The following is a 12,336-nucleotide window of genomic DNA, read 5'->3' on the forward strand; positions in this document are numbered from 1 at the left end:
CTAATAATCCATATTTTAATAGTATATAAGTCTTAAGTTCTTAATTATACAAGGCAATATTTTTAAAAATCCTCAATTTCCCCCACTGTGACCCACATGACACATTTTCTCTTAGCATGTCATCTTCCCTATTTTATCTACCACCCCTCGAAAAAGCATGAAATTAAACGTAAATTACTCTCTATAAAATCATCATTACTCAAACAAACCATAATTTTTGTAGTCTTCAATTTTGTTTGGTTACAGAGCTATCGAAAAAAAAATCGGACCCTCCTGCAATGCCTACCTCTCACATCCTCTCTTTCAGAATTCGTTAATGGTTCTCTCATACGTTTAATTGTATATTACATATAACCAATAGAAAGTCAAGGTTTTCATCTATCAAATGACATATTGTATAACTTTATGTTCTGAATGGTTAAATGTCAGTTTCACTCAGAGTACCAACATCGTTCCCATGGGAAAGTTAATGACTAGCTTGGATGAATTTGTAACGACTCTTATCACATAGTTAGAAAGCTTGACGAATTTTGAGAGGTAAGGGAATTTGTCTACTTTATGCATGTTATTAGTCTATATTCTTTGGTGTATTATTTAATTAAATAGAAATTATTAAGTGCATTACTATCATTTGTATAAAAAAATTAGTGTTAACTCTCTTTGACAAACAACAACAAGAAAAAAGAAGATTGATTAAATATTTTATTTCTTGTTTTTTTTATGTTTATTCTTTATGTCTAATTACAAAAGTAACTAAAATGTAAAAATAGGGATCCTTTTAGGTTACTTAAGATTAAATTAGGTAAAATATATAATAATAATATTATAATAATGTTTCATGGGGCATGCATGCAAGTAGCTCCTAGTAGCTTGTGGATAATGTAATTCATTAGCGCAACTTGAGCTGCTCGTTCCCCGAGTAATTTACAACTTATAATGACATGGATTGTATTTAGACACTGTTAAAAGGGCAATAAAACAATAAAATGTAATTATAAATAGATGTATAATGTTACGAACTTAGAGCTACTTAGGATAATCGAATGTAGTTTCATGTTACAATTTGAAGTCATTCTAGAAAGAAAGAAAGAAAAGGGTAATTTAGGTTTATTTCGATTTGTTTTTGGTGGTTACGAGGTTGGTTGAATTGACCGATCCCATTTTGAGATAGGGGTACAGAAAATAACAAATAAACTAAAGTTTTACTGAAAAAAAAAGTTGTAAATACATTTAGGAGGTTTTAGGGATTACACAAAGGAAATATGAGACTTTTAAGAGGCAGAAAAGTGTTTAATTACTTTTCACAAGGACCATTCAAAACAAATACTCATTATATTCATGGACAAATCTTTATTTTATTTTATTAAAGATAATTCACTAAAAATATGATTTTTGTATGTGAAAGACTTATAATATTAACTCGAAGATATACACAATATTTTGTAGATTATCAATTGATTCATTAAGTCGGAGATAAAAAAACAACAAAAATTCTCATACGACAAAAGAAAGTTACTTTGAGAATAAAAGAATATTATAATAATCTAGTATAACTAATTAAATTATAAAGGAAGTTTATAATTATGATTTTATGAATCCTTCAAAATTTCTGTAATTTTAAACCATGCACCAGCTTCACTGTTTCGGTATAAAGCCCTATTTTTATTTTCAACAATATTTATACATATTCCTTTTCTGATCTTGATTCTGGTATTTTTAGGTTCACTGATTTTCCTGTGAGTAATTGGATAAGAGCCATGAAACATCTTTAGGTTCATTAGATAATGTTTCACAAAGCAAAATATAAATTATCTTTACTTTGACTGGGTCTGATGCAAAGAAAGAGACTAGACTTAATATATCACACAGTAATATAATCGTTATTCCTAAAACTCGCAAATAACAGTCAAAACTTTTAAGAACAAGTGTATTTTGGCATCTTTACTGCAACATGTATCAGATCAATATCTTTGATGGTATTCATTTCTCTATAAAATCATGTCATCTTGTGTATATCACAGACTGAGAACAACATGGCATTATATTAGAAGAAGAACAATGCTATTCTTGTCAGGATGCAGGTGCCACCTAAGTGACTGATGGTCATTCTTATTACAAAACAGTTAATGTTGTTTCCCTAGAGCATCACCTGACTTGCCACTAGGATGTATCACTGTCACTTTTTATATGATATGTGTTATATTACAGCAATCTTCTCTGTGAGAAAGTACATGTGATACCCTAGCTCAGTGATCTAGTTTCATGAGTAACCAGGGTGAAAGAACTTAGTTGCTCCCTCTATCAATTTTATGTGTTAAGAACATGTGCTGAATATGTACAGAAATACTGAAAAAAATTTACTTATTAAGGGGAATAGGAAACATACAATAAGCTTGCATACCACATGATTATAAAATGAAAAATTTAACAAAACGTTTTCTTACATTTGACAGTGCAACTCCTTTCAAACATTTTGTATGCTTACTCTTGGAAGGACCATCTAACGTTTGTTTATTAAATGTATCAGTTCTTCACATGTGATTATTGAAAAATTGTTATAATTTTTTTGTGTTTGATTGAAGTATTCATTATTTATGTGTGAAAATAAAAACTTTTACTTACTTTTTTTCCCTCTTTTTAGAATGAGGATACTGTAGTGGAAAGTTTCCGACCTCATCGTGCCTCAGCAGATGAGGACACAGTTGATTCAAAAGAACCAGTTGTCGCTAACCACATTTCAAGTTTGTTACTTTTACCCATAAGGGGATTCTTGCCTTATTTTTACTTGTACATAAAACTATTTTTTTTGTACATAAAGATTTTATTTAAGTATGATCAAAGAAGTAGGTTTTTTATTAAATATTGTTATAAAAAATTTATTTTTACATGTGTGTCTTAAAAAGTAGCATAAAATTAGTTGTATTATCCTATCACTTGTAACAAGTAAATATAGAGCATAATGATACAAAAAACAAAGTGTGTAGTAATTGTTGCATAGGAGCATGGGTTGGCCCAGTGGTAGAGCTCTCTAGTTTTGAAGAGAGCGAGCCAGGTTCAAATCTGTGGAATACCATAAAATATTCCCCACATTTTAGGCCATAGGTGTGTTATAAGAGTGACAATCATTTCCTTATTGTGAATGGTGGATGGTAAGGTGTTGCTGGTCAATTGATTTCTTTCTGGTCAATCGTCCAAAATTAGGGATGGTGGCAGAAAGCCTTAGTAGCTTTGCCATAAATATAAATACAAGTTGTTTGATATTATTTCACTAATTGAGCTACTTTGAGGATGTTGATATTATGATAATTACCAGCACAAACATTTAATATAATTTGGGCTGCTTTTCCTGATGTAAAGAGTTAGGAAGGAAAGTTAATATCTAACTTGAGCATTAACACATACACATTTCATGTTTTGAACCATGCATACATTTACAATGAGCCTATTTTTTTAAGTCTGATCAGCTTTCAATCCTCCAACTACACCATGGAGTTACTAACTGCCATTTATCTAGCATTATTCAAACCAGTGGTTATATAAATATTCTGTATTGTAATAAAGCATGAGAAATAGTTATTTCAACAATAAAACTTGCTTTTTTTTTTTTATAAATCCACAAACTCAAGCTTATTACCAGTAACACATTAGAAGCTAAACTTAATTTTGAGTAGCTTGTTATTATTGAATGTTTACTTGTTTCTTTTTGTATTGAGTAGATTACATTAGAAGAATGAATGCCTTGATGATTAATTGGTATGACAATGATTTAGCTGTAAGATGTATTATTTATCATTTAAATGTGCTTCTAGCCAATTTTTCGTGTTCTTCTATGGTGTAATTATGCTATTAAAAATACTGTATCTTGCCACAACGAGTTCATGAAGATAACAAACAACATTTGATGGAACTCTATACATTGCAACTATCAACAACTATGTATGGTTTCAATTATTAGTTGCTTGAGAAGCCACTTCTTCATTGTTAAAACCTGAAATTTAAAAGTGCTATGGTTTTATACCTAAAAAAAAGAACAATTTTGTTTTTTGAAAAACATTACAATGGATGAACTGTTTTTGTGTACATAGATGAGGAAGGAGTGGCAACTTCGTCACAACATGTTCCGAGAGATGTTGAAGAACTTAAAACGATTGATCAACCTATTCCTCTGCCAAGACTATCCAAGCACAAAAAGGAAGATGTCTCAGAAAGTCACGAAGTTGTGAACCATATCCAGTTGATACAAACTGAACCTGAACATGCACGAACTGTAACATATAAGGCTTCAACCAACCCTCAAACACCCGATGATGGTATTGTTGCACAGCATGATTTAGATGTTGAAGTAACAGATAACTTCAGAGAGGAAGACACACAGGAAGTGAATTCTGCATCGGAAGAGTCTGATATCACCAATCACCCTAGGAAGGTAATTCGTGAGGTAATTATTCTAATGGTAATTTTAAGATGTGTTTACAGTTTGTCACAAGTGTTTAGTAGAACTGTAAGTTTCTGTGTCAGTGAAGTATACATTAAGAATTGAGATTTCAGATGGTTGTGAAAAACCTCTGATACACGACAATGCATTCAACTACACCCACACAACTACTTCACCTCCTGTATATTTATACTTCTATACACAATCCGTATATTAGGCAGGTGGCAGCACTGCTTATGTAGGTTTTTTTTGTTTGTAATTAAGCACAAAGCTACACAATGGGCTATCTGTGCTCTGCCCACCACTCTGCCCAGATTCTAGTGTCGTAAGTCCGCAGACATACCGCTGTTCCACTGGGAGGCGCTTATGTAGGAAAGGCTTGGATTGTTCATCAAAATGGTATTTTAAATATCTCATCAGTAAGTCATCAGTGTTTTCTTTTATAAAGATATCTATGTAATGACTGAGTCACAAGTTCTGGGAATGTTTGTAAATATCAAAGCAAAAAGTTTGAATTTCTTTCTTCTTTTTTATTATAGGATAACTCAAAAACCAAAACAATGGTGTCAACCAATTTCACTGAGGTAACATACTTTCAAATGGAGTATCTGCTTTTATAAGTATTATTAATAACTAACAGTAATTTAAAAAAATCACAATTCTAGTGTAAATGATGTTATCATTACCCCTTGGAGTTAGCTTGCTTAGAATTATAGGAAGTTTGTTAGTTCATCATCTCAGAAGGTCACCATAAACTGAATCCCTTACTGATGTCATCTGCCTTCAAGGGACTTGGAACAACTGTTATAAAATGAACTTTATGTGTTTTTCTCTCTCACAAAGTAAAGTTGTACTGAAGAGGACATGTGAAAGTTTCAACTTGTTTCCATATAAACTTCTTGTTCTGACAACAGTGGATATAAACTTTATTTTATTTTACTCTACATGGTATTATATATTTACTTGCTCACTAAATGAACTTTGAAATTTTTTTATCAGATGTTATTTCACTGTTGATGTTTGAATTACAAACACTTTATGTAGTGATTAATTTTTTCCAAAATATTTTAAATTTCTAATGCTTTCCTTTTACTTCAAGCTTAAAAACCAGTAATTAACATTCACTGTTGGGGTATTTTTCTTTTAGTCATAACAACACAGAATTGAACTGATAATAATACTTGTTTAATTATTGCTGTTATTATTTTTTTGGAATAAATATTGTGATATTAAAATAATACATCTCTTCTGCAACAAGAAAAAAAAAGTCAAAGCATTTTTGAGCAGACAAAATTTGTCTTGCTTTAAGAAGATCAAGGAGAGTAACAAAATATACATGGCTTGTATACATTTTCAGAAACCAATCAGCTCGCATGTAGATCAGTACTGATGAGTGCACCGGAATGGGTGGCAACTGCCCGTTGTAGAAAAAAAACACAGCTTACACACTGACCTGAAGATGGAAGACAATTGAAACATCATCGTCTACTTGTTTTATTCTACAACATGCAGTTGACACTCATTCCAGTGTACGCGTCATGAATACTCTGCTTAAACCATTTATCAAAGAATAAATTAGTACTGTTTTTATCAAGTCGTGTTAGCCTTCACTATTCCTTCACTAAGTCTTTTGTCACCATAAGTTTTAAAGCAGTTGCTTTATGGATATAGGTGGGTTATTAATGTGTGTCTATTTTATCACATTAGAAAATAATAATGTGTAAATGTTATGTGCAGTATAAACCTCTTAATTCTGTGAAGTCTAAACAGGAATTTTTCCAGAAAAGAGTTCCCAAATAAGGAAGAGAACAAATTAATGTAGCTACAGTACGATAATTTTTGACAGATTTGAGAGAGATTTCAAGCACTTTCAAAGATTATACCAAGTTGCAATGGCAGTTTTCTTAATTGATTTGTAAACATTAAAGGTTTTTAATCCAGTGCTGGAGATATCTTTCTTAACAGAATGAGGAACGAAAAGTCTGGTTTACATCCGAGACTGAGGACCAACCTGAGTATCAACTCAAACTTCATCGCAGAGATACTCCACACCACCTGAAAAATAAACGTATCAACCCTTCAAAAGAAGATGAAGAAAAGGTAATTTCATATTAGGAAGTCCAACAAATTTACAAGCAATTGTAATGTTCCTTCTCCCATTTTAGAATTAAAATAACAAATATATATGTGTGTATAGTAAGAAAGACCAAAAGAGAAATAATAATACACTTTCCATTGAACAGACAAAAGTACACCATAAAGACAATAATCAACAACTTTTTTTCTTTAAATAACAGAGAAACTTTTTTTTTGTTAAAAAGATATCGTTTACAGATGATGATGATGATGAAACCAAACAAATGATCAGTACACTAAAAAAGAACCTTATTAATATATTTTCAAGACTCTGCTCAATGGACAACATTGATGAAGAAATCAACTGTATAAAGTTTCCTTAATTCTTTCCAACAACTTTTCACCAGTTATTGTTGAAAAAATGTTGCACAACCCCTACAACAAAAAACTCAAAACTCAGCTTGTGAACAGAATTGGTACTAATAAGCCAAACAATAACACAACATTACACTGCAGTTTACTATTTATCTCTGAACAATAATTGAAACTTGGACAACAAAACTTACCATTAAACATAAAATTCCTGTTTTTTTCAAATTCCCTCAAAAACTTGACCCTAAACTAAAAATCGTTACCAAATAAGAATTACGTAAAATCACACAAAACCAACGTTGTTTATAAAATAACGTGTTAATAACTGTCCAGAATTCTGCTTCAGTGAAACCAGAAGAAAATTGGAAACTAGATTTACTGAACATAATAAAAGAACCCTTCCATGTTTAGTACCATTACAACACAAAGTATTGGAGTATATCTATTAAAAACAATGTAATTTTAAACATAGAACCAAACATAAAATCAAATAAGCCTATCCTAATTGAACAAAACAGACGCACTCTTAACCAACACCCCCGAGGTGCCGAGATACTTTTACAAAACCATCAAGCAATAATTGATCATGTAACTTCTTTGTTTCATGCTATATATTCCTACATTTAGGTAAACTACTTCTGCCTGATGATAACAAATTCTTATCAAAGCACTGAACATTTGTTACTATTTAATACTTGTGATAAAGTTTACTTTGTTACTCATTCAAACCTTCTTCAAACATTATATTACTCACAAAGTGGGTTACTCATCATCAAATTTACAGTAACTTAGTTTGATTTTGTAACCCTGTATATTTTGAATTAAAAATCAAAACAGGTCTCCAAAATTCTGAGATTTAATTTCAAAAATAGGACTACAACATTGCATATTTTTGTACTTTTTCGCTTTAAAATTGTCAATAAATTATATTTGTTTACATTTAGTTTATGTTTTAGTCATTTAGTTTTCAAGGCAAAAAATTTGTTGAAGTTACTTATTAATGTTGTTTTTTATATCAAACAAACATATTAATATTGAAATGGAGATGTGTATGTAAACTTCTGAAAATCATAACTTCATTATTTATCCAGGAAATTTAATACACATTATTAATTATTTGTTCAAATAACATTTTAAAAAATCATTATGTGGTCTTTCTTCATCTGTAATTGAATAGTCAGTTGCCTGTATTCAGAGGTTGAACTTTATGTCAGCCTAAAAATATTTCTCTGATAAAAGTGTATAAAAGCATGAATGCGTAAAATAAGTTTCCCTATGTTTTTATTATTATTATTTTAATATAGTTTAATAGTTACCTGGCCTACCTGAATGACTGATGTTTTGTACATTTCATGAAGGTTTCTCAGCTTCTGGCACAGGCAATGAAAAAGGAGGAGGAACCACTTCCATCGCCTCCACCTTCCCCTCCTCAGCAACGACCACTTACCCGACAAACAGAGACAGACAGAGATAGTATGAGAACATCAACACCTGGAAGCTGTAAGCATGTTTTGTTTCACTGTACACTTTATAAAGCCCATTATTTGTTTCATTCTCATGCTTATTATCTATCCTGTGTAATCACTTCAACCAAGTTATTAATCAGTGTTCAACTGTCACAACTTTGCCAAAAGTACTTAAATTATCTGTTTTGTTTCTTTGTGATGTAACTCTGTGTAGTTGGACCATTACTAGGACTATATAAGTTCTTCGTTTCTTCCTTATTTCTGTTTCTAATCATTCTTGTCAGCATGATTAAATATAGTTAAAATTTTTGTTTCCCCAGCTTCACAGCCAACTTCACACCCTGTAGCTCTTACTGTAGAGGCAGTCGAAGAAGCACATAGTATATTCCTCCGTAGAAGTTCTGCAGGGCTAGGGCTTAGTATCGCTGGGGGCAAGGGATCCACACCCTACAAGGGAGAAGATGAGGTGAATACTTGTGTTTAAGGGAAGACTCTATTTGTTGGACACTTCAATGACGTTTTGAACTACTGGCCCCGATTTTCATCGGATCAGATTGGTCAAGTACCATAACTGATTTTACCTGATGAAGATCTTGTGTCAGTATCTCAAAACATTTTCCAAATACTTGTGTGGTGGCTCATATTTGTTGTTTTTTTTATTCTTAGTTTTGTAGAAATCTTTCTTCTTTTTTGTTCTAAAAATCATTTTGAAAATTATGAAACTAGGAAGGTGTAAAACCATTTAATATTCAACACATTGTTTTTAATAAATCAGGTTACAAAAAACAAGTTATACAATTTTGTATAATACTTGAGTTTGCAATTCAGCACCAAGAGATCAATTCTGTAAAGTCAAAGTCTTTTATTGATTTTTAATAAGAAATGCCTTCTAAAAAACATCCAAAGTTAAAAGTAATTTTCAAATGAAAATTATTTATTTCAATTTTCTAATAGTGCTACTTGTAATTTTTCGGTTATTATATCCTTGTGTTTTCTTTTAATACTCGTACTCTACTCCTCATATCTTGTAATTTTGTAAATAAACATACTTCATTTATCATTTCCTAATGTTTTTGTATAAAGAATATACTCTTGTTATCTTCCATTAATAAATATACTCCAGTTATTATTTCATTTGTTTTCCTTGCTAGGGAATTTTCATCTCCCGCATCACTGATGGAGGTCCAGCTCATCAATCAGGCTTGAAAATCAGTGACAAAGTTCTAATGGTAAACCAAAGTTTTTTGCTTTTATATTTGTGCAAGAATTAACTATCATTTCATTTTATCAGTTATTAGTTGAACTATAACAAACCATTTTGTTCCTTTGGCTATGTACTTGTTTGATCATGTAATCTGTACCTCTTATCTCTCACTGCACAAGTTACTCTAGCACTATTACAACCATAAACTTTAAACTTTCTGGATTAGAACTATATATAAAAATATTTTCGGAAATAAAACGAAAACTTTGTAATTTTAACAGTTATGATGACTGACAAGTACATGATAAAATCTGTATTTAAAGTACTGAAGAAATCTGTGTTACTTGGACATGAAAATGTTATTTACACTTTGAAAAAGACAGTCTGAAAATAAAATTGTTTCCAAGATAATTATTAGCAAAGTATTTTAATAATCATAACTTGCAATTTGTTTGTTTGTTTTGAATTTTCTTGGGCTACTCTTTTACCAACAAATAGTGGGATTGACCGTCACATTATAATGCCCCCACAGCTGAAAGGACGAGCATGTTTGGTGTGACGGGGATTCGAACCCGCGACTCTCAGATTGCGAGTCGAGCACCCTAACCACCTGGCCCTTCAGCAATTTAAACTTCTTATTCAATATGTAAGGTACTAGATTTTACGTTAGGTTGTGTCATGAGATAAAGCCATGCAATATTTTTCACATCAAAAGTTAATAAAGTACTTAAAATACTGAGTTATTATTTTGTACTGTTCTTTATATTTAGTTTTATGAAGGATTTATTTCCTACTATTAATAATTTTCACTTATTTAAGTAAATGAACATACAGAGAAATTTCAGTGATTGAAAGATTTTTTTTACATAAAGATAACATAACTAGGCTAGTGCTTTTCTTTTTCTTTAAGTAGTGAATTTGTCAGTAAAAAAGTACGTTGTTAATTTTCCAGGTAAATGGAGTGTCTGTTGTGGACGTGGATCACTATGAAGCCGTAGAAGTCCTAAAGAAGGCAGGAAATGAAATTAGACTGGTGATTGTACGGGAAATTCCAAAATACTATAGCCATTCCAAGGTGATTACTAAAGGTTTATTGTTATTGAAATATAAAAAAGGATATATTAATTAATATTAACTTCTGATTCACCATTGTATCAGTAATGATTGTAGTAAATATATATGCTTTTCTTACATTCTTATTTATAAAGATTAGAATGCATTGTTTCATTGTTTGGTACCCTTGCTGATAACACTAAGTTTACTTGGTTTCATTGTTAGGTACCCTTGCTCATAACACTAAGTTTACTTGGTTTCATTGTTAGGTATCCTTGCTGTTAACAATAAGTTCATTTGGTTTCATTGTTGGGTACCCTTGCTGTTAACAATAAGTTCATTTGGTTTTATTGTTGGGTACCCTTGCTGTTAACACCAAGTTCATTTGGTTTCATTGTTGGGTACCCTTGCTGTTAACACTAAGTTTATTTGGTTTCATTGTTTGGTATCCCTACTGTTAACACTAAGTTTACTTGGTTTCATTGTTGGGTACCTTTGCTGTTAACACTAAGTTTACTTGGTTTCATTGTTGGATACCCTTGCTGATAACACTAAGTTTACTTGGTTTCATTGTTAGGTACCCTTGCTCATAACACTAAGTTTACTTGGTTTCATTGTTAGGTATCCTTGCTGTTAATACTAAGTTCACTTGGTTTCATTGTTGAGTACCTTTGCTGTTAACACTAAGTTTACTTTAATGCCTGCAGTTCACATTGTGATTAACATTTTCATAAATCTTTGAATTAAATATTTAAGATTATTCATATAATTTAGTATTCAAACACCAGTAAAGTACGAGTATTTTTTCTGTTCTATTAAATGCTTTAACTGAGTTTATTAATATCAGAAATAACTTAACAAAACATATACTACGACCTTGTTGTGTTCATGTTAATGCAAAGGGAGATATGACTTTAAAAACAAATTTCTTCTTTTTTTTTCTTTTTTTTTAGTAAAGTATGACTGAACTTGTACAACATAGGTATTGGTTTAATTTGTTTTTGTTATGTCAGTAAAAGAATGTCAACCTCATTTTCAGTGGTTTGTCTATATACCTTAACTTGTATAGTTTTAGTTTTGGAAATTACAATTAACTTAATTTTAGGGTAAAAGAAATATTAGAACAGTAGCCTTTCTTCTTTACTTCATATGGATTTTGGTATATTTTGGCTTTGATTTTGTTGTACTTTGTTATACCTTGTAGTTTACTTTCTATATAGCTCTCATCTCCGGTGCCTCCAATTGAAGAAGTACAGGAACCAGATGAGGATATGGACATACCTACACCACAACAAAGTGTGGAAACACCTTTTCAACAACAAAGAATAGATATGAATACTCAACAACAAAGACAAGATATGCCCAGTCTACAACATGAGGTGGGTGTGTCCACTGAGCAGCAAAGAGTTGAAAGACCCATTCAACAACAAAGACAGGATATGCTCAGTCAACAACATGAGGTGGGTGTGTCCACTGAGCAGCAAAGAGTTGAAAGACCCATTCAACAACAAAGACAGGATATGCCCACTCTACAACATGAGGTGGGTGTGTCCACTGAGCAGCAAAGAGTTGAAAGACCCATTCAACAACAAAGACAGGATATGCCCACTCTACAACATGAGGTGGGTGTGTCCACTGAGCAGCAAAGAGTTGAAAGACCCATTCAACAACAAAGACAGGATATGCCCACTCTACAACATGAGGTGGGTGTGTCCACTGAGCAGCAAAGA

General features: G+C 31.5%; 1 protein-coding gene across 1 annotated transcript in view; it reads left to right on the top strand.

Moving 5' to 3' along the window:
* The window catches only part of LOC106472660 (protein lap4-like), a gene marked incomplete at its 5' end in the record, with an annotated part of 59,069 nt that overhangs the window by 22,981 nt on the left and 23,752 nt on the right, over positions 1-12,336 (top strand). The window contains 8 exons of the mRNA XM_022401218.1: positions 2,642-2,741; positions 4,086-4,438; positions 6,401-6,535; positions 8,242-8,383; positions 8,670-8,815; positions 9,501-9,578; positions 10,506-10,628; positions 11,827-12,309. Of these exons, the coding sequence (XP_022256926.1) occupies positions 2,642-2,741; positions 4,086-4,438; positions 6,401-6,535; positions 8,242-8,383; positions 8,670-8,815; positions 9,501-9,578; positions 10,506-10,628; positions 11,827-12,309 (1,560 nt within the window). The remainder of the gene's footprint in view (positions 1-2,641; positions 2,742-4,085; positions 4,439-6,400; positions 6,536-8,241; positions 8,384-8,669; positions 8,816-9,500; positions 9,579-10,505; positions 10,629-11,826; positions 12,310-12,336) is intronic.

The sequence above is a fragment of the Limulus polyphemus genome, unplaced genomic scaffold (genome assembly GCF_000517525.1).
Source record: "Limulus polyphemus unplaced genomic scaffold, Limulus_polyphemus-2.1.2 Scaffold5500, whole genome shotgun sequence".
In the NCBI taxonomy this organism is placed as follows: Eukaryota; Metazoa; Arthropoda; class Merostomata; order Xiphosura; family Limulidae; genus Limulus; species Limulus polyphemus.